Genomic DNA, 22,147 nt, shown 5'->3' with positions numbered 1-22,147 from the left:
GTCCACTGAATTAAGAAAAGGGCAGGCACAGGTACCCACGCATGTGTATATGAAGGCTAGCTCAGTGTCCCCAAAGGTCAGTTACCCCAGCATGAAAATTCAGAGTAGGTCCTTATGACAGGCATTTTTAGCACTATTTATTTCCCACTTTGTTCCTTAACTTTCTTGCCCCTATTTTTAATTTACGTTGTACTGTTACAGTTTAAGAATTCTTGTAAAATGCTTTAGTTCTTTTCTGGATCAACAAAGAAAACAAATACGTGCCCATATATGTGTAAATTTCATGACCACAGACACCCAATCATACTGTAAATCCATGTGCCCCCACAGAGCTGGGTAGAGAACTTGTTAACTCATTTCAAGAATCACTGCTGCTAGAAATTCTCAGGGCCCCAGATGCAACTAAGAGTGAAAACAACAATACATGTAAGAAAGAAGATTAAAATCTAAAATACTATTTATTATCCTTTTACACGGAAAGCATTTTTGAGTTACACATATTATCTTACGGATAATAATTTCATACAAAAACAAATTACATTTTTGTCACTAACACTTTTTTATGGCAACTTATATAAAAGGCTTTCATAAGTGAAGAAAAATATTTTTTGTTTTAAACTTTCAAATTATGCTATTTTAAAAATCTCAATCTGCTTTCTGGTTGTTTTTGTTAGTTCAGGAAGTTTTTTAATTTAACTCTTTTTTAAGCCATCGTATGGACTGAAAATTAGTACTGAAATTATTCCACTTAAAATAAAAATTACTTGGCCATTTTTATTTCTTCTTCTGTAAAATGCAAGTCAGCCAAAATTTTCTCAGCCTTGAGCTCTGGGTACACTCAGTCTGATGAGATTTTCGACATTCTTCTTGAATTATGCACTCTCTTCTTAAATTATGCAGTCACTGCTTCAATTAATCTATCTTTTCCTTTTTTTGTCCCTAATCATAGCCTACTGCCAGGTGGGAGGGATGGATAAAAAACACTGCTTAATGAAAGTGTGTTGGTTATACTGAACATCGACAATGAAAGAGAAATATAAATATTGAAAGAAATTGTTAAAATTTTTTAAATGTTTTAAAAAGAAAGTGTGGCCAAGCGCGGTGGCTTACGCCTGTAATCCCAACACTTTGGGAGGCCAATGTGGGTGGATCACTTGAGGTCAGGAGTTCAAGACCAGCCTGGCCAACATGGTGAAACCCCATCTCTACTAAAAATACAAAAATAAAAAAATAAAAATTAGCCGAGCTTGGTGGTGTGCACCTGTAGTCCCAGCTACTTGGGAAGCTGAGGCAGGGGAATCACTTGAACTGCGGAGATGGAGATTATGGAGGTTACAGCGAGCCAAGATCTCACCACTGCACTCTAGCCTAGGCAACAGAGCGAGACTCTATCTCATAAAAAAAAGAAAGTGTGTTAGATCAGTAAATTTAATTTTCACACAATACCAAGCTAATAAGCTCTGACAGCTTGCCTACTCTCTATCCTCTCTTTATACCCAAACGCCAAGACTGCCAGTAGTCTGACTTCCAACTGGAATGCAACAGTGAGAGGATGATAACTTTGTAACTCTGAGAAGTATACCTATAGCAGAAAAAAAAAAATAGGCACTTACAAGAGCTACTTTCATTTGCTCCTGAAATTCCCTTTCTCGGGTCTGAAGCTTCTTGGTCAGTTCCTGCTCTTTTCTGGCCAGCTCCTTTTCATGAAGCTTCTGTAGCTTAGCAATTTGTTCTTCTGAGGATTTCTGAAAATGAGCCAAATAGATAATATAAGGACACCCAGAATAAAATATGTAACTCCACAACTAAATAATACTATTATAATTTACTCAAACTAATAAGTTTTTAAGAAGAAAAAAATCACATTCCTAAGAGAAAACACATTTCCTGCATAGACCAAAGTCATCAAAGCCATGATAGTTAAAAGAATAACCAGTAGTTTTCTTCTTATTTTAAGACAAGTGCTGCTACTGCTATAATAGACTCCATTTCCACATCTTGCAGGGATGTTCCCTACAAGTCAGGATAGGGGAGCACAGCTGGGGAATAAGGATGCTCTCAGAGAGGGCACTACACTGGTGAAGGTGCGCCCTGGCTGCACCAATCAAATTATGGCCAGCTTTCCAGGCATGTACTATTTATTAAAAGGTACAGGCCTTGTTCTTTTTTTGGATAGGAAACCTCAATCTCATAAAAATGTCAAATCTCGTTATATAAATCTAAAAAGTTAATATATATAAAAAAAACAGAATGGGGGAGCCCACTGGACAAAATAAACATGCAAGAATAACCAACACTATTTCAAAAAATAAGAGTAATAATAAGAAGCTACCAAATAGCATATTATAAAATTAGAGTAAACAGCTGCACATGGTCAGACAAAGCAATAGAACAGCACAGAGAATGCAGAAAGAAAAACTCACATTTAATACTTTAATAATTTAGTGTGTATTAAAGATAATATGGGTGGGGCATGGTGGCTTATGCCTGTAATCCCAGCACTTTGGGAGGCCAAGGCAGGTGGATCACCTGAGATCAGGAGTTCAAGACCAGCCTGGCCAACATGGAGAAACCCCATCTCTACTAAAAATACAAAAATTAGCCAGGCGTGATGGCACACGCCTGTAATCCCAGCTACTCAGGAGGCTGAGGTAGGAGAATCGCTTGAACGTGGGAGGCAGAGGATGCAGTGAACCGAGATCACACCATTGCACTCCAGCCTGGTGACAGAGCAAGACTCTGTCTCAAAAAAAAAAAAAAGAAAGAAAAAGAAAAAAAAATCATAACTTGCAATAGCAAAAACTGAAAACAATCTAAATATCTATCAATAGGAAACTGATTAAATAACAGGACATTCATACAATAGAATCTTGAGCAGCCTTTAAAATAAAGGGGGTATCACTATGAATTATCAACTACCAATGGCTAAGGAACAATCTCCTAGAAAGATTATTAAGTGGAAAAGCAAAATACAGAACATTCTATATAACATGCTGTCTTTTGTGTTTAAAAAAAGAAAAAACTGAATTTTTAAAAACGATGTCAGGATTGTCCATGTGGTTTTTAAGTTAAAAAAAAAAAATCCAGATACCATTTAAAGGAAAGCCTAATAAATCCATCTATAAGGAAAAGAAAAAAAAAATCAGAGAAGAGAAATTATATACACAGGCTATCTCTGGGAAATATACTGAAAAAGGAAAACAGCACTTTTCTTTGGGAAAACGGGAATCTTTTCACTACATACTACTTCATATCTTCTGATTTTTATACCATATGTCTATATTATTACCTTTCAAAATAATACATTATTTTTAAGTTGTTGGAGTCCACGATAACATTACTTATCACATCATATGACTATTTTAAAACTTAAAATATAGTCAGGCAGTTATAGTTAAGGTCTTATATATCCAATAATTGGCCACAAATAATTTCTGCTTTGCAAATTACCTATAGTTCAGCAGGAAGAAGAAAATGAAAGAAATATAATTTGCACCCCTCAATGCCTGTTATGCACTCATAAGTAAAAGCACAGAAACCTTACCATGAGTTATAGAAATGCATACTGAAACTCTGAAATCCAAGCCTCATCTATTCAGATCTATAATTTATCTTAAGCCATTTTAGTGGCCATAATCAAATATCAAGAATATAAATGGGGAGTCAGTAAAGAAATAGGATAAAATGAGCAAAGTGGCAAGAAAGGCAAACATGACAGGAGGAAAAACAAGCAAAAAAAAAAAAAAGCAGAAAAAAATGGGTGAGGAAGGAAGCTGGGAGCAGGGAGGGGCCATGATGATGACATGTTCATATTTCTGAAAAATTGAAAATCTATGGGATTTTAAAAATTCATTAATTTCTAAGAGATCTTTCCAAAAAGCTAACTTTTAAAGTGAGGTCTATCTATATTAAGAGTAATCAGAACATTAACTAACAATGATCCTTTAAAACATTTAAACAATCTAGCCCCTCAGTCACTTACTCCCTCATTCCCTCAACACACATTAGGCAAGTACCTTCTTGGCCAAGTTCTTTGGAGGATATGCTACTGAAGCAGCTAAGTAGCCTATCTTCAAGGTGCCTAAGAGTCGGGGAGCCACAGAACAGTTAAGGCACATCTCAGTTTATAACATAGTCCACTGGAGAGAAAGCAAAGCTTAAAAGGTTCCAAAGAATTACCTAAGTATTAAATGCATTTATCTATCAAAAATTTTACAACCTGAATATCAGAAAACAGTCAATGTCTAAAATACAAACAAACTCTTCTTTACAGTCAAAGAGTATAAGGAAAAATACACTTAAATTTCAAATTTGTTGTAGCCCATTTCATTACAGAATTATTCTTACTTTCATTACATCAACAACCTCCTGTTTCACCCGACTTAATTCCTGTTGAAGACTGATGCGTTCCTCCTCACTTGTTTTTTCGATAGTTTTTATTTGTTCATCCATTTCTGCCTTCAGTTTTCTCCGTGCTTCCTCTGTTTTTTGGGCTGTACTCAAAGCTTTTTCAAGTTCCTCAAAAGCTATAATGAAAACAGCAGAAAACAAGTATCTCAAGAAATATTATCATTGAGCTAAAGTGTTTTACATTCAATTTTTGAGAACTAAGAGCAGCAGTAGCAGGAGAGGTTTAAAAAACTCATCACTGTTCTAAGCCAAGAGATACTAGAGTTGTTGAACAAAGCCACAAGAAACGTTCAGTCACCAAAACCAATTTGTCACTGAGTTCTGGATTAGGATATTAAGACTGTTTATATGAGCCTAAGCTTAGAAGTTTGGAAAAAATAAATTACTGAAGGCTCTCCATTCTCTACCAGTTTCCTTATGGATAGTACATTTAAAGAAATGAAGATATGTCCCTATTTCTGTACTGTATAATTTCAATTGTTTTTCATTTGCTCTAAAGTTCTTATCATCAATAATTATGTAATACTATTATATACTCAATATGACACTTTTAAGAATGGAAAAACTATTCTTAAGCATATTTTATTTTTAAAAACTTCTTAACTATATAATAAAAGAGCAGAGATTTTTGTTTCTTTTTTAAACATTTACTGGCTGAATATTTTGAAATGAAACTTACTATTTGTATAAGTTTCAAACCAGAGTTGTTTCCAGGTGACCGGAAAGAAATCTTTACCTGATTCAACAGTATTATAGAAAGGCACTACCACAGCAGGGAGTTTTTGGGTAAGATAAGGAAGAATTCAGGCTCTGCAAAAATAATCATCTTGGCTAGAGTAGTAAGGTTTTTTTCGTGTGTGTGTGTGTGTGTGTGTGTGTGTGTGTGTGTGTGTGTGTGTGTGTGTGTGTGTGTTTGAGACGGAGTCTTGCTCTGTCACCCAGGCTGGAGTGCAGTGGTGCGATCTCAGCTCACTGCAACCTCTGCCTCGTGGGTTCAAGCAATACTCGTGTGTGTGTGTGTGTGTGTGTGTGTGTGTGTGTGTGTGTTTGAGACGGAGTCTTGCTCTGTCACCCAGGCTGGAGTGCAGTAGTGCGATCTCAGCTCACTGCAACCTCTGCCTCGCGGGTTCAAGCAATACTCCTGCCTCAGCCTCCCAAGTAGCTGGGACCACAGGCATGCACCACCATGCCTGGTTAATTTTTGTATTTTTAGTAGAGATGGGGTTTCACCATATTGTTCAGGCTGTCTCAAACTCCTGACCTCAAGTGATCCACCCACCTTGTCCTCCCAAAGTGCTGGAATTACAGGCATGAGACACTGCATCTGGCCAGGTCTTTAAGGAAGCCAAATAGCTCAACATTATCAAACAAAATCAGATCGGATGGGTGCAACAGGAGTGTAACTTGGCACCAAAAATACATACGTATGACCCAGCACATTGGCTCATACCTGTATTCCCAGCACTTTTGGAGGCTGAGGTAGGTGAATTACCTGAGGCCAGGAGTTCAAGACCAGCCTGGCCAACATGGTGAAACCCCATCTCTACTAAAAATTAGCCTGGTGTGGTAGCACACGCCTGTAATCCCAGCTACTTGGAAGTCTGAGGCAGTAGAATCACTTGAGTCTGGGAGACAGAAGCTGCAGCAAGCTAAGATGGTGCCACTGCACTCCAGCCTGGCCGACAGAGCAAGACTTTTGTCTCAAAAAAACAAAACAAAACAAAAAAAATGTGTGTGTTTACGTGTATTTGTGTATACAGATGGTCCCTGACTTATGATGGTCTTAGATTTGTCAACTTCACAATGGTGCAAAAGCAATACTCATTCAGTACACTCCTCCACTTAATAATAAAGTTATGTCTGGATAAGCCCTTCACAAGTTGATACTGGTATTTTCAACTTACAATGAATTTATCAAATTCTAACCACATCATAAGTCAAGGAGGATCTGTATATGCCTGTGTATATATGTACATATATGTGGGTTGTATATGTATGTATGCATGCACACACACACATGCATTATTTGCATAATGATACCCTAGGAAAATCCTACTGCTACTGTCATCCTAGATTATTTCCTTTAGTCCTCACAGAAGTCTCCAGCCTTCCCTCTACCATTGAGATAGACTATAAACAAAACTCAGTTTTCAAGATGGGTGTGTAATCCTACCAAGAAACGTATGTCCCAGGGAGACAGTTGTTCACCGACATATATAATATTTTCACTTCCAGTGGTATAAGAAATGTGGGAACTTCAACCTATGGCAGCTCAGAAAAAAAGGCCTTTCATTAACAATTTGGTTTAACACAGTGGTTTGGGCACAGGAATTGCAAACCTGAAGACAAACATCTATTCTAAACCTTTTTATTAAAGGCAAATTGCCAAGAGAAGGGTGAATTCTGGTAACAACAGGGAAATGCAACTTAGTTTGCTCAATCATTTAAAAAATAATTTATCTGGCAACCATGTATCTTTTTTTTTTCTTTTGAGACGGAGTCTCGTTCTGTCACCCAAGCTACAGTGCAGTGGCGCGATCTCCGCTCCCTGCGACCTCCGCCTCCCAGGTTCAAGCGATTATCCTGCCTTGGCCTCCAGAGTAGCTGGGACTACAGGTGCCCACCACCAGACCCGGCTAATTTCTGTATTTTTAGTAGAGACAGGGTTTCACCATATTGGCCAAGCTGGTCTCAAACTCCTGACCTCGTGATCCGTCGCGCTGGCCTCCCAAAGTGATTATCTTTTATATGAAAAGCAAATCTATCCAATTTATTTTATATGCCCAAAGTATAAAACTGATACTCAAATAAGGTCTAAATTTCAAAGGAATATTAATTAGCTGAAATCATTTATAAAGATTCCTATTGCCAGATGCAGTGGGGGGCTCATGCCTATAATTCTAGCACTTTGGGAGGCCAAGGTGGGAGGATTGCCTGAGCCCAGGAGTTCAAGACCAGCCTAGGCAACACAGTGAAATCCCATCTCTACAAAAAAATTAAAAATTAGCCAGGAGCCGTGGCTTGTACCTGTAGTCTGAGCTACTCTGAGCAGCTGAGGTGGGAGGATCATTTAAGTCTGGGAGGTCAAGGCTTCAGTGAGCAATGATTGTGCCACTGCACTCCAGCCTAGGTGACAAAGTGAGACCCTGTCTCTCAAAAAAAAAAAAAAAAGATTCCTATTCTAACTTTACTGGCATTTGCCTGCAAACCCCAAGATGATAATCCTTAGATATAAATATGTTGGAAACAAAAATGGTGTCTTTGTTTTACATATTCTTTTACTATAAATTCTAACGTTAAGCATACAGAAAATACGGAAATAATGAACGCTTACTACTAACAAGAAATTAGTTCCCTCACTTAAAAAAATCAGTCAAGTAAAGTGACTAATTATGGGAAAGATTCTGAAACAAAGTGCTTACTGCCCAATTAGTTTGTGTTGAAGGTTTAAACACTGGAGGAATGAAAAAAGGTTATGACAATGTCTTTTAATGCTTAGATGTCATCAGCACCTTTTCATTATTATCCAGCATATAAAATTGCATCTCAGCATTTCTGAGTAATTCACAGAAATATCTTCAATCAGGCTCTGGAGAAACTGAAGACAGTTTTGATACCCTTTCAGCAAAATAAGAGTTTAAATGAAAACATTTTGTCAATTAAGTAAAATAAAACAAAACTATGTAGTCAATACTAGTGAATTTTCTGTTTTCATTTTTTAAATTCCAGAATCCAGCACGGTATAAAAAAATAAACGTAATGTTCTCACCTTTTCAAACAACAAAAAATCCATGCCACAAGTTCCTGTTTAGATATAATTTTCTGCTAATTAAGTTTTCTAATCTAGTCAGTAAATTTCAGGATATTCTTCTATATACAGTCGAATTTTAGTATTTAATCCACTAAAACAGTTTGTCCAAGTCAACTTATTATCCATCATACAACGATGAAAGTAGGATGGATTTGGTTTCACAGTTCTTTTCATCTAAATTTAACCCTCTCTCCCACTTTCCAGTACCATGTCAGGGAACCAAATAATTTCACACCTAGAAAGAAACCATTGAAATCTTTCACTGACATATGGTAACTGAAGCATCCAAATTTTCCTTCAGATGTTAAATCAACTTGAATATATAAGCCTGATGATAGAACTTTAAAACTGGCTTTAAGCAATGATCCATACCTTGCCATATTTTTAAAAACTAAGAATGCTGACATGGATCGAGCTCCATTGGGCAATAATGTTTCTTACAAAAGCAGAATTTCTGAGCTAATCAATTACTAATGGCTTTTAACTCTCAACAAAATGCAGTATGTTATACTTCTTTCTGACACAAAACTCACTGCTTTCCACCTCCCCATCGTGCTTTAAGGAAATGTTAAGTGGCCAAAAACAGCAGTGGGGAAAGGCATTTATATTTTATATATATATATAATATCCAAACACAGAAAACATATTTCAAACCCATTATGGATTCTACACTGTATCACAAATAAAGCCACTTCCTCACAGGAAATCTGCCTCCAACACTGAGTCTCATCACTATGTTTAAAGAGGATATACTGAGAGTTTACTTACTACCCAGTAACATCTCACCTGACCTTGTAACCCCTAGAAATGGTGCCCACAGCCTACTAATATTCTAAAAGTGAATTCCCTACCCTTTCCAAAGTGAAACTAGGATTTTAATGTAAGTACTAAAAAAGTATGTTCAAAATGTCTAGACAATTTATCTTTCAAATTCCCAACAAAAGATAAGTGAGTGGGGAGAAATAAAGCGTGCATCAGTCACAGCTGACAAGTCTTCTGCCAACATGCAAGAGTGCATGGGAAAACCACAGTCACGGCACACATCAATAGGAAGGCTAAGCACGAACTGCCGCAGAATGTTGCAAGAACACACTGTGTTCTTCCAAAGCAAAATTCAATGTATCTCAGGCAATTTTTATTTAAAAAACACACACACACACACACACACACACTTTAAAAATATTTTTAGGTCAATCTTTAATGAACTGTAAGTATGATCCTCTGTCAGTTAAGTAAAATGCAGGGCAGACCCTTTATTGCTAGCTCCTCACTTTCCAGTTCAGATGAGGTTCACTCACATCCATGGGAATTACAAAAATGGACAAATGCTCTCTATAAGGGTTAAATGAGAAAGGTTGACAATCTGTAGCTCAATAATCCAACCATTCAGTCATCAAATACATACTTAGCAGCTGTTTACCAACTGCCAAGCATATGCTAGGTATTAAGTGACAAAAAATATTTCACAAAAAGATAGCTGAAGTAGTAAGAAAAGGGAATAAAATAACTAATCCTTAGATACAGCTAGGAAGAATGTGGCATTGTTTTTGCTACTCCAGCACTTCTTAGGATACTCCTCATCCTGAGCATCCTAATCAATTATAATAAGAAATGCCAGAATTCTGAGGTTCCATGCAGCATTACTATTTTGTTACACTGCCCCAGAGAACACTTCACTATATGGTTAACAAGACCCACTTCTACTCCCAGTGTAGGAAATAAACAAAAATGCAGAAGTGTGAAAAGGCTGTTAACCTCTAGATTAACTGATGATCCTAACAAGCTGGTTAATGACATGAAGAATGAGTAAGTAAGCCAATGCCTGTCTTTATCACAGCAAAAACAAACAAACAAAATGAGTGAATGAAATGCACTACAAAATGAATGAAATGCAAATTAACAGAAAAAGCAACAAAAAGAATGTTATCAGAATTCCCACTGAATCATCAAGCCTCTTTGGCAAATAAAATCAAAGTCTACAGCAGCAGTTCTCAATATGTGGTCCAAAGATCCTGGGGTCTTGAGACCCTTTCAGAGGATCTGTGAGATTCTCCCTTTTCCAAATACGTGTCTATATAAGAGTAGATTTTCTTCCCATATTTCAATCAAAAATAATACATCACAATGGATTAAATGCAGAAACAGGCATGAAAATCCAGCTGCATTTTATTAAGCCAAGCAATGAGATAACAAAAATGTAAAACAAGGCCATTCTTCACACTAAACCTTATTTTGGAAAATATAGGTAGAATGAAAAAGTATTTATGCTAACATGTAATGGATTTATAACTGGTTTTTTTTGTTTGTTTTTTGTTGTTGTTGTTTGTTTGTTTTGAGACAGGAGTCTCGCTCTGTCAGCCAGGCTGGAGTGCAATGGCACAATCTTGGCTCACTGCAACCTCCGCCTCTCGGGCTCAAGCAATTCTCCTGCCTCAGCCTCCAGAGTAGCTGGGATTACAGGCGTGTGCCACCATGCCCAGCTAATTTTTGTATTTTTAGTAGAGACGGGGTTCACCATGTTGGCCAGGCTGGTCTCAAACTCCTGACCTCAGGTAATCCGCCCGCCTCGGCCTCCCAAAGTGCTGGGATTACAGGCATGAGCCACCACGCCCGGCCTATAATTGTTATTTTTATTTTTGAAACAGAGTCTCGCTCTGTCACCCAGGCTGGAGTGCAGTGGCGTGATCTTGGCTCACTGCAACCTCCACCTCCCAGGTTCAATCAATTCTCCTGCCTCAACTTCCTGAGTCGCTGGGACTACAAGCACGCGCCACCATATCCAGCTAATTTTTGTATTTTTAGTAGAGACGGGGTTTCACCATGTTGGCCAGGCTATTCTCAAACCCCTGGCCCTCAAGTGATCCACCCACCTCGGCCTCCCAAAGTACTGGGATTACAGGCATGAGCCACCACACCCGGCCTATAATTGTTATTTTAAAAATGAATTAAACAAATATTGTTAAAATTTTTACTTTTAGCCAGGCGCAGTGACTCACGCCTGAAATCCCAGCACTTTGGGAGGCCGAGGCGGGCAGATCACGAGGTCAGAGTTTGAGACCATCCTGGCTAACACGGTGAAACTCCGTCTCTACTAAAAATACAAAAAATTAGCTGGGTGTGGTGGCACATGCCTGTAGTCCCAGCTACTTGGCAGGCTGAGGCAGGAGAATTGCTTGAACCCAGGAGGCGGAGGTTGCAGTGAGCCGAGATCACACCACTGCACTCCAGCCTGGGTGACAGAGTGAGACTCTGTCTCAAAAAATATATATATATTTACTTTTAATTATTAATACAGTAAATATCAATACATATAACCCACATAAATAAAGCTCTTTGGAATCACCAATAAGTTTTAAGAGTGTTAAGAGGTCCCTGAGATCAAAAAGTCTGAAAGCTACTAGAGCTTACATAAATGAAAATAAAATACTACCACCCGGTGGCATAAATTAGATAGTGCAATGCTTATCTATAAATTAGGGCCTTCATAGAGATTTAATAAATATCACTTTTGCAATGGAAAACTACATTTTAAGCCATACTACAAAATATATAACAAGATTCATTCTATAAACTGACTAAGCTTTGACTTTCAAAAAATTTACCAATTTATCCGAATTTTCTTTTTCTTTTTGTTCGTTTTTTTTTGAGACAGAGTTTCGTTCTTGTCGCCCAGGCTGGAGTGCAACGGCAGGATCTCGGCTCACTGCAACCTCTGCCTCCCAGGTTCAAGTGATTCTCCTGCCTCAGCCTCCAGAGTAGCTGGGATTACAGGCACACGCCACCATGCCCGGCTAATTTTTATATTTTTAGTAGAGATGGGGTTTACCATGTTGGCCAGGCTGGTCTTGAACTCCTGACCTCAGGTAATCCACCCGCCTCAGTCTCCCAAAGTGCTGGGATTTTGGGCGTGAGCCACCGCGCCCAGCCCCAAATTTTCATGTACACTTTACATACATATTTATCTATCAAATACCTTGAAAACATCAGGCTAATGTTGAAAAATATTAAGCTAAAGCTAAGTACATTGATTAAATTAGAAATATAATCCCGCACCAGAAACGTGTTTTTAAATTACTGATGGTTTCAAGTAATAGTGACATTGTTGGAGACATAAATAATTGCATTTTAAAAGCCACTTAAAATAAATTTTTCCAGCAGTTATTCATTTAGTGCCAAAATACATACATATTATTTATCTAACATGGCATACTTAAAATCTACTTTCATTCATACTTTTTTTTTTTTCTTTGCCTGAGAAACATGGAATTTTCTTTGTAAAGCTTATTCTAAGTACCCATGATAAGAAAAAAAATAGCCCTTACCCCAGTCCTGTTCATACAAGGCTTGGGAAAGGCACCATGATTCACTTATTGGCATGTGTGGATGCACAAAAATAAGATGTTTTGTGAGACTTAAGACTCCAAGAAAATTTTGTTACATAAATTATCAGCAACTAACAAAGCAGTTAAATACACATGTGATTTTGGTTTGTTATATAAAAATGCATAAATCTTACACATTATTTAAACAGATAAACTATTTTAAAGGGTCCTTCAAACATCAAATAAATATGTTCTAATGAATTTCTTTTGGTGTATCAGACCTATACTATACAAATGAATAAAAAACATATTTCCTGCACAAACACAACATGACAATAAAAAAGCAAACAATGTTATGAGTTAGTCCAAGTTTTTAAATGCCACCAATCATATAAAACAAGTGACTTCAGCAAAGGCAAGGTACATGAAAGGGAAACGGGGTTTACAAAAGTTACTATACTCTAGAAACTTCCCTAATCTAAGCAAAATACTTTATTCATGTTGCATAATTGTAGGAAAAAACATTTTAATGGGAGGGAGGATTAACATTGTGGCATGAGTTACTTTTTTAATGGCTATATATATTTAAATCATTTAAAAGTAGCTAACGAAAAAGACTAAAAGTCTATGGTTAAGAATTTATCCTAAGATAAAATTCAAAGATCTAATAAGCTATATCTCAAAATTGTCACAATAGTATAACAAAAATATATAATCTAGATGATAAACAATAAGGAAATGATAACCACGTAAATGATGTACATGCACTTTGACACAGCCATTAAAATATGTTAACTTTAGCAACACATAAAAGTGTCAATAACATAATGCTAAATGGGGGAGAACATACAAAATTGAATGTGCCGTATTATTACAATAATAAAAAAAAAATTAGAGAAAACACTAAATGGAAATTTACTAAAACAACAGTGATGTGATTTTCTCTATTTTCCAATTTTTTGGTAATACACTGCATTAATAATTAGCTACCCCTATCTCCTATCCTGATACACACACACACACACAGAGAACAGCCAAGAACTAGTGTGAACTTCAGTAGCATTAACATTCTACACTGGTGCTACACTGAGGATATAATTTCCTGGAGAGTTAAAATACAGCATTATGTACTTAAGCTGAATCACCAAACTTTTCCAAGTTTAAAATCTGGTTAATAGAAGATATGACCATCTGTTCTTAAGTAACAACTAGAAAGAAACACTATCAACAATTACAGAAGCGCTTATAACCAATAAACTTATTTTTTGTTTTCTTTATCCACTAAAATACATATTTTTAACAAAACAAGAATGCTACGCTCTCATACGTCAAAAACTATGCCTAACATTTCTACTAGAGAGGAGACTATTTAAGAACTACAGGTTGATACACCATCCTGAAATCGGTACACCACTGTATTCACAGTCTCAGTATTTTATAATAGAATTATTCTTTTTATGCCAGCATGCAAAAACAGAAAAATAAAATAAAGAAAATAAACAATCATTCTGTTTAAAATCAAAGACATTCAGATTTCCTCTGTCCTCCAACATATGAAAGGCACCACAATTCATCTAGAAAAAAATATGAGGAGCAGCTTAAGAGACTGTTTCCCAAGAAAAGTAGTGGGGAACGTTCTTGAGCTGATTTTGACATCCAGAATAAGTGAGCCAAAGGAATTAGTGATTTGTCTACTAATATTCACATCAAGAATTACCAGCAATATCAGAATTAAATTTCTTCACAGTTGAAAATGCATTTGGAGAGTTTATTTTCTAGATAAGAGTTTTATGTAGACCTATCTACTTCTAAAATCCTAATAGCAAGCTGTAATGATGTTAATGTTTCCTTCACATGGCCAGTTCTTATATTTAGCCTTTGAATTTTAAATCTAACAAAGAATAAAACAAATATTTAATAGAGCAATTGAATTTTCCAATGGCCAGACTATTTATAGAAATCCTACTTCCTTTACATTGACCTTTTCTTATGTTTAGTACTTAATTGGAAGTTTTCTTTCAATTGGCATATGCCTTTACATTTGAACTAAGAATCACCTCCTACTTGAACAGTTCTGTTTAGACTCAACTAAGACTATTAAATGAAATACAGTTTGTGTGTAAAACTAGCTTTAATTATAGATGTAAAAGGCATTATCTTCAATGTAGAGCCAGTTTGTTACAACTTTGCATCATAGCCCTCAATTATTATGACTACAAATATAATTTTTAAGAAATCTATAAAAGCACTTACAACTTTGTTATCTAAAGACTTTCCAAAATAAATGTATCCATTAATAATTTAAATCTGGCAGGGCGCAGTGGCTCACGCCTGTCATCCCAGCACTTTGAAAGGCCAAGGAGGGTGGATTACCTGCGGTTGGGAGTTCGAGACCAGCCTGGCCAACACAGTGAAACCCGGTCTCTATTAAAAATACAAAAATTAGCCAAGTGTGGTGGCACACATCTGTAAACCCAGCTACTCAGGAGCCTGAGGCACGAGAATCACTTGGACCCAGGAGGCAGAGGTTGCAGTGAGCCGAGATTGTGCCCAAAAAAAAGTAATAATAATTTAAATCTTAATTCTTTTAGTATTTATTTTTTATTTTTGACAGTATTAATAGAAAAAATTTTAAACCTTTACGCTATCAAATATTTATCAAAATATGGTTTATGAAAATCACACTGAAAGACAAAATATATCTGTGTTTTGGAGAAGCAAGCAAGGGAAGGAAAGCTGTTCTACTAAAAGTTTAACTGGAACATATACCTGAAAATTTTATCCGCATGTGAATGAACTATATATTTTGTCTACCTTTTCATCATTTACCCTTTTCAACTTGATATTTATTAATCAGTTTCTATCTCCTCATTAAGTACACTGAATTTTAAAAGAAATGTAATCCCCTGACCAACATTTTCTCTCTACTGGCTACAACAGTCAACAGAAAGCAGTTCTAAAAATGGAAAGGCTTGATATGATAAGCTGAGGTTATGCATTAGATTTTCTGTTCACTGAAAGCAAACCTGTTGAACCAATGTCTTACAACACTCAAACTGCTTCAAGTCAGTCTTCAAAGATTATATTCTGAAAGATGACATCTACTCTCTCTAAAGGGAAGTTTTCTTAGGTTTGATGAGAACAAATTCATTAACTAAATTCCCCAGTCACTTTATCCATAAAATAAGTCCAAGAAGATGGGGAGATACTTATGAAATAGTCAACTATTTCTCTGTCTAGAGACCCAGTCCCCTCCTTAACACCTTAAAATCTGGTTTATAAAATCATCCTCCAAATCAAATCCTTGCCAAATTCAAGGACCTTTTCAAAGTCTTCATCCTACCTTCTCCGTTTCTTGAAACATATCTTATATTCCCCCAAAAAACTATCCACAATTCCTATGACTTCATGAGGTAACTTTTTTTTTCTCATTTATGTCTCATTGCCAAACTCAAGACCTCTATATGGTTAAGAGCACAGACTCTGAGTCACAATGCCTGGATTAAATCTTGAGTATATACTTATTCTCTGTGCATAAATGTAGGTAAATTACTTAACTTCTATGTTCTTAGGTTTGCTTATTTGTAAAATGAAGATAATAGTATTATTTCATACACTTGTGAGGATGCAATACAAGTAAATACAAGCAAAGCCCTTAGAGCAGAGCATTACTAAAGTAAGTAATGGCTAGCAGTAGTATTAACAATAGTAGCAGCAGTAGTAGTAGCAGCAACAAGTGCTAAATAAGTGTCAGCAGAAGCAGCTGCTGCTGTTACCACCACGACTATTACTACTACTGTAAAACTTAATCTTTTGTAGAAATCCGCCTCTCCTACAGATTTAACCACAGGCTTCAATCCTAGGCTGATGACTCCTGAAAGATGTTCCAATTTCTTATTTCCAAATTCCTGCAACTCAATTCCATTTGAAAAGCTCATGACTGGCTCAAATTCAGTGTATCTAAAAAACCCATCATTTCACTCCAATTCTCAACTTCCCCATTTAGATTTCCTATTCTAATTCTACACTACTATTCATTAAGTGTCCTAAGCTTAAAACTTTGGAGTCAATTTAGAGTCCTTACTTTTCTTCTGCCTCCCTGAGTTGATCAGATACCAAATTCTACAGATTCTACCTTTCTTCTCCTTCCCAGAACCACCATCCTAGCAAGGTGGCTAAAGCTCACAGTCCCTCAAACTGGATTTCTGTCTTTGCTTCTAAGTTTGACTTCCTATTTCATTTCTTTTCTACATAAAACCCTAGCTTCCATCACATTATGCCTTCCTATTACTGGTTTCCTGTTACTCTGTATATCAAAGTCTAAACTCAGCTACCTACCTTTTAAGATTTCAATAGTCAGTTCCTTTACAATCCAACTGCATTTCCCACTTCAGCAAGAATGGTTTTCAGCTGATTCACACACCCACTATGATCACTGTGCCTGTTTATGGCATTGTAGCATCTGAAATGTGTGCTGCCCACACCTCTCTTGTTAGGCCCATTCTATTGATTATTTGAGGTCCAATTCAAAACTCACATCTTCACTGATGTGAAGGCACAGTTCATCCTGCTCTCTCCTCTTTCAAACATCCCTCCTTTCCTAGCTTTAGTCGGTTTTGTACCTTGTTGAATACTATGCTGGTTTCTATACTTTATAGCCCAGCATTTATTGTGTCAAAACATGCTATTAACACTGAAGTGTTCATTATTCTCTTTAAAAGCAGACTGTAACTTATACTTTTTCTTTACCCTAAAGCATCTATAAGGTAGCAATTATTTAATAAGTACCATGCTGTACCTACTGGGAAGTTCTACAATTTTAAATTTGAATTTTGATACTCTGTCAGCACACATTTTCTGTAAGGGGCCAGATGATAAATATTTTAGGTTTTGTAGACCACATGTGGTCTCTGTCATATATTTTTCTTTTGTTCAACTATTTAAAAATGTAAAAATCATCCTTAGCCTAAGGGCTGTACATAAATAGGCTGTGGGCTGGATCTGGCCCACAGGCCACAGTTTGCCAACCTCTGCCTCCTCTAATGAGCAGATGGGTGTCTTATTAGGAGCCTCTATAGTTAAGAATTTTTATCAATATTTAACTCATTTTTAAAAATACTGGTCAAGCACTTTAAATAACTTTTGAGTTCCAACATAGAACAAGTAACCCTCGAGTTCTTACCAGCTCTTTCGGACTTTTCTTTCTGTTCCCGTAATTCCTCTCCCTGGGTAGTCATCTGTTTGATGCGACCACGGAGTTGAGCAATTTCTTCTTCTTTCATTTCCAGGGTTTCATGCATCTGACGTTTTGTCTCTGCGATTACCATTCCCTGAATAGAAGTGAAGACTCTAAAACATTTGCATAACAAAACTGCATCATCAACAGCACAGATAAAACTTCATTTAAAAGGCAGAAAAAGGCCAGGCATGGTGACTCATGTCCGTAATCCCAGCACTTTGGGAGGCCAAGGAGGGTGGATCACCTGAGATCAGGAGTTCGAGACCAGCCTGGCCAACATGGCGAAACCCTGTCTCTACTAAAAATACAAAAATTAGCCAGGCATGGTGGTACATGCCTGTAATCCCAGCTACTCAGGAGGCTGAGGCAGGAGAATTGCTTGAACCCAGGGGGCAGAGGTTGAAGTGAGCTGAGATCACGCCATTGCACTCCAGCCTGGGTGACAGAGTGAGACTCCGTCTCAAAAAAATATTAAAAATTAAAAAACAAAAAATAAAAGGCAGAAAACAATGATATTTCTTGCTAAGTACAGCATAACAATTATTTCAGTACTTCACAAACTGAGGTCTGTTTTCTGCTCTAATCCTATTACCTAGCATAACGGTATTTTTTACATTACAAATTTTAATAGTTTAATCCTTGAAGCATTAAAACATTACTTAAAAGATTTATTTTATAACCTTTCTACAAATGTGCTATCTGTCTTAGTAAACAGTTTATAATGAACAAAATATAGTCTTCTGAACCTGGCTTGGCACTACAATAAACTACAAGTATTGATTTGTGCTATAACATGGGGATAACCCCAGACACTTGAGAATGGAAGGTGCCTGCTGCCACACTGGATAAAGCAAAATCCCAGGACACATCTACCTGGTTTTTCTCTTTCTTCCTGTGACTGTCTCTGGTACCACCACTATTCCTTACTTTGTAAGGCATCCCCATTCCTCCAACTTGCTAGTTACTTCTGTTCCCTCTTTCTGGATAATCTACACTAGAAATGGAGGTCGGCGGGGGAAAAAGACAACTAAATGGTATACAGTAAAAAAGTCATTTAGGACTAACAAAAAATGAGGTGGTTCACTTGTCTCTTGAAAAAATGTTCAGACTTTGTGACAACTATTTCATGGTCTTAAGATTAGCACCCTCTCCGCAGGGTTTGCCAACCCTTGCTTTAGAGTATGACTCTTCCAGATGGCTAATATTAATGGAGAGACAAGAGATAACAACCACGTAAGTGAGGCACTGCTATATGAAATCTCAAAACAAAATCATGGGCTTTCAGTTTCTTCAAAAACCAAAATATAGTGGAAAGAGGAGAGAAGATAACCGAACCAGTAAATTAAAAGAAATCTTAAGAGTCATATCAACCAATTGCAATGAAAAAATTTTATTTGGACCCCGATTCATAAAAGAGCAAAAAATATATGAGAAACTAGAGAAAATCTGAAACTGACTAGATAGCAGGTCATATTTAAAAATTATTAAATTTTTAGATGTGATCATGATAATGTGGTTATAGTATTGTAAAAATAACATCTTTTATTTTAAAGATATATTAAAATACTTTTGAAAAAAATGATAAAATTTCTTGGATTTGCTCTAAAACAATTCTGGGTGAGTAGGACAATGACAGTTGAGAAGGTACAGATGAAACAAGATTAGTCATGAGATGTTAACTGTTGAAGCGGGGTGGTGGGTTCAAAGAAATTCATTTTAGCAGCTTTTCTTTTGTAAATGTTTTAAGTTCTTCATTATAATATTTAAAAAAAAAAAACAATTTAAGTAGCCCCTCAAGAAGTGTATAATCTAGCAAAGCAGTATTATCAAAAGGATGAAAAAGATTGCCAATACATTTTAACAGCAGGACAGCTCTGACATGTTCTTAATTACATGACCACTTAAAATACTCTAGTGATAACCCGGCATATTAAAGAAAATGGTGGATGCTATGGAACAAACTGGGAGCTGCTTAGAAAAAGGACCCAAGAACTTGGAGCTGAAAGACAGGTCAAAACTGTTTACCCATGAATTTTCTGGTTGTCTTTGCTGCGTAGCTATAGCTGCTGCTCCAACTCCAAACTACCAAAGGTAAGACTCATTCCTTCCTCAATCCTCTAATCTCATCTACACATTCTAAAATTCATTTGTAGACATTTTTATTTATGCTAATATATACATTATCACTTATTTTTGTTTGTTGTTTTTTTAAGAGACAGGGTCTCACCCTGTCACCCAGGCTGCAGTACACTAGTGTGACCATAGCTCACTGTAGCCTCTAACTCCTGGGCTCAAGCAATCCTTCTGCCTCAGCCTCCAGAGTAGCTGGGACCACAGGCATATACCAACATACCCAGCTAATTTTTTTTTTTTTTTGTAGAGAGGAGGTCTTGCTTTACTGCCCAGGTTGATCTTGAACTTCTGGCTTCAAGCAATCCTCCCGCCTCAGCCTCCCAAAGTGCTGAGATTAAAGGCATGAGCCACTGTGCCCGGCCCCTTATTTATTTGTTAGGCAACTTATCTGAGAGATTAATCTGTTTCCATATTATTTGAAAGAACATACTGATATCATTCACATTTAGAATGCCTTAACTATAAATAACTTTTCTCTGTAAAGTAGTTATGTACTATAAATATAAACTTCCTTTGCAACAGTTATTCTAGTCTACAAATCAAAATGCTGACTGGGATCAAGAAATCAGAGAATCAGTTTCACATGACACAAAACTAATGCTAGTAGTTACAAAAATCTAGAAATTAAAGATTTTTCATGGAAAAAGCTGCAATAATTTTTGGAAAACAGAAACAAGCATGAATGTTTCCAACTGTTTCCAAAAGTAAATGTTGGGGCCTCTTGACAAATTTTAGTATCGTAGGTTTTGTTGTTTTACCTTATCTTGTTCAAGCTGTTCAATTAAGTTCTTTGCATCACGCAACTGAGTGATAAGTTTAGTCTTCTCGGCCATATGAAGGTCCTAAAAAAAATTTTTAAATTCATTTCCATCTCTAATAAAGCTTCTTCTCATTTGAGAACTCTAAACATTTATCTAATTTATATACATGTTACAGTGCAGAAGGAAAAAAGTACACAGGAAGTCTCAAGGTTTGGTGTTATGTAGGCCAGGGCAAACAAAAATGCCCTTTCCATCCACTCTCCTTTCCCGGAGGTACAAGCCATGCTGTGGAGCCTGTGGATCTAACTTTATAGGATTAAATTAGAACAAAACTCATCTGCTCTTTTACCTTTATCTTTTCTAGTTCTTGAAGTCTTTCATCCAGCTGCTCTTGCAGAGCTTCTTTTTCACTAGTTAATAGTGTACATTGTTCCTTATGTGACTGAATTGTTTCCTTACAACGCTTAAGTAGGTTCTCTTGACGCTTCACTCTTTGCTGGAGTGTTTCCAGTGTTTTGGCAGAAGTTCCATCTTCCACTAACAATAAAGCAACATAAGAAGGGGCCATCAGTAAGGAATATGAAACCGCCTTTGGAAAATTATGACTGAGACAGTCAAAGAGATCTAATCTAACCGACTCCATCTTGGTTCTAACCTTTAAGCTGTCATTGTTCGTTCCTGGGTGTAGGCTGAACTAACTTTGGGAGAACTTAGTTTATAGTTTATAGTCTAAAACAAAGACAATAAAAGCCATTTCCCAAACAAACCTCCTTCTTGCCTGGAGACTAGATTGCCTTTGTAGGACTAACAAATTAGCCAAAAGATTAGAAATTATCATTTAGGAGTCATGCAGCTGAAGGCTACAAGATTCTGACCACCACTAAACTGCTCCTAATATCACTGCCTGAAATATTTTGCAGACCCTGCACTTGATGGATCAGCTGGCAACACCCAGATCGATAAATTGGCTCATCTGATCTTGTGGCTCCCACCCAGGAAGTCACTCAGCACAAGAAGACAGCTTTGATTCCCTACGATATCATCTCTGACCTGACCAATCAGCACTCCTGGCTCACCGGCTTCCTCCCACCCACTAAATTGTTCTTAAAAACTCGGATCCGTGAACGCTTGGCGAGACTGATTTGAGTAAAATAAAACTCTGGTCATGTGCACACTCGGCTCTGCATGAATTACTCTTTCTCTACTGCAATTCCCCTATCTTGATAAATCAGCTCTGTCTAGGCAGTGGGCAAGGTGAACCCATTGGGCGGTTACAAATATAAGGGCACTCCAGGAACAGTCTGTTACTACACAGGTGTGTATTCCCTCTTTTATTTTTTTGAGATGGAGCCTCGCTTTGCCACCCAGACTGGAGTGCAGTGGCGTGATCTCGGCTCACTCCAACCTCCACCTCCCTGGTTCAAGCAATTCCCCTGCTTCAACCTCCCAAGTAGCTGGGATTACAGGCGCA

At 37.0% G+C, this 22,147-nt stretch overlaps 1 protein-coding gene across 16 annotated transcripts in view; it reads right to left on the bottom strand.

Moving 5' to 3' along the window:
- Nucleotides 1-22,147, bottom strand: part of GOLGA4 (golgin A4) — a 123,836-nt gene that overhangs the window by 48,920 nt on the left and 52,769 nt on the right. For 12 of the 16 annotated variants that reach the window (XR_010132784.1, XM_019024161.4, XM_055381270.2 and 9 more), the window contains 5 exons: nt 21,026-21,213; nt 20,674-20,757; nt 17,726-17,873; nt 4,348-4,526; nt 1,614-1,745 (listed from right to left, as the gene is read on the bottom strand). Coding sequence is in view for 15 of the 16 variants with exons in the window: in XM_019024161.4 (XP_018879706.4) it covers nt 1,614-1,745; nt 4,348-4,526; nt 17,726-17,873; nt 20,674-20,757; nt 21,026-21,213 (731 nt within the window). In the remaining variant the exon portion in view is untranslated. The remainder of the gene's footprint in view (nt 1-1,613; nt 1,746-4,347; nt 4,527-17,725; nt 17,874-20,673; nt 20,758-21,025; nt 21,214-22,147) is intronic. The other 4 variants (XM_055381275.2, XM_019024159.4, XM_055381277.2 and 1 more) reach the window with 1 other exon arrangement.

The sequence above is a fragment of the Gorilla gorilla genome, chromosome 2 (assembly GCF_029281585.2).
Source record: "Gorilla gorilla gorilla isolate KB3781 chromosome 2, NHGRI_mGorGor1-v2.1_pri, whole genome shotgun sequence".
Lineage (NCBI taxonomy): Eukaryota > Metazoa > Chordata > Mammalia > Primates > Hominidae > Gorilla > Gorilla gorilla.
Note: the sequence above shows the minus strand (reverse complement) of the source record. Positions and strands in the feature narration are given on the sequence as shown.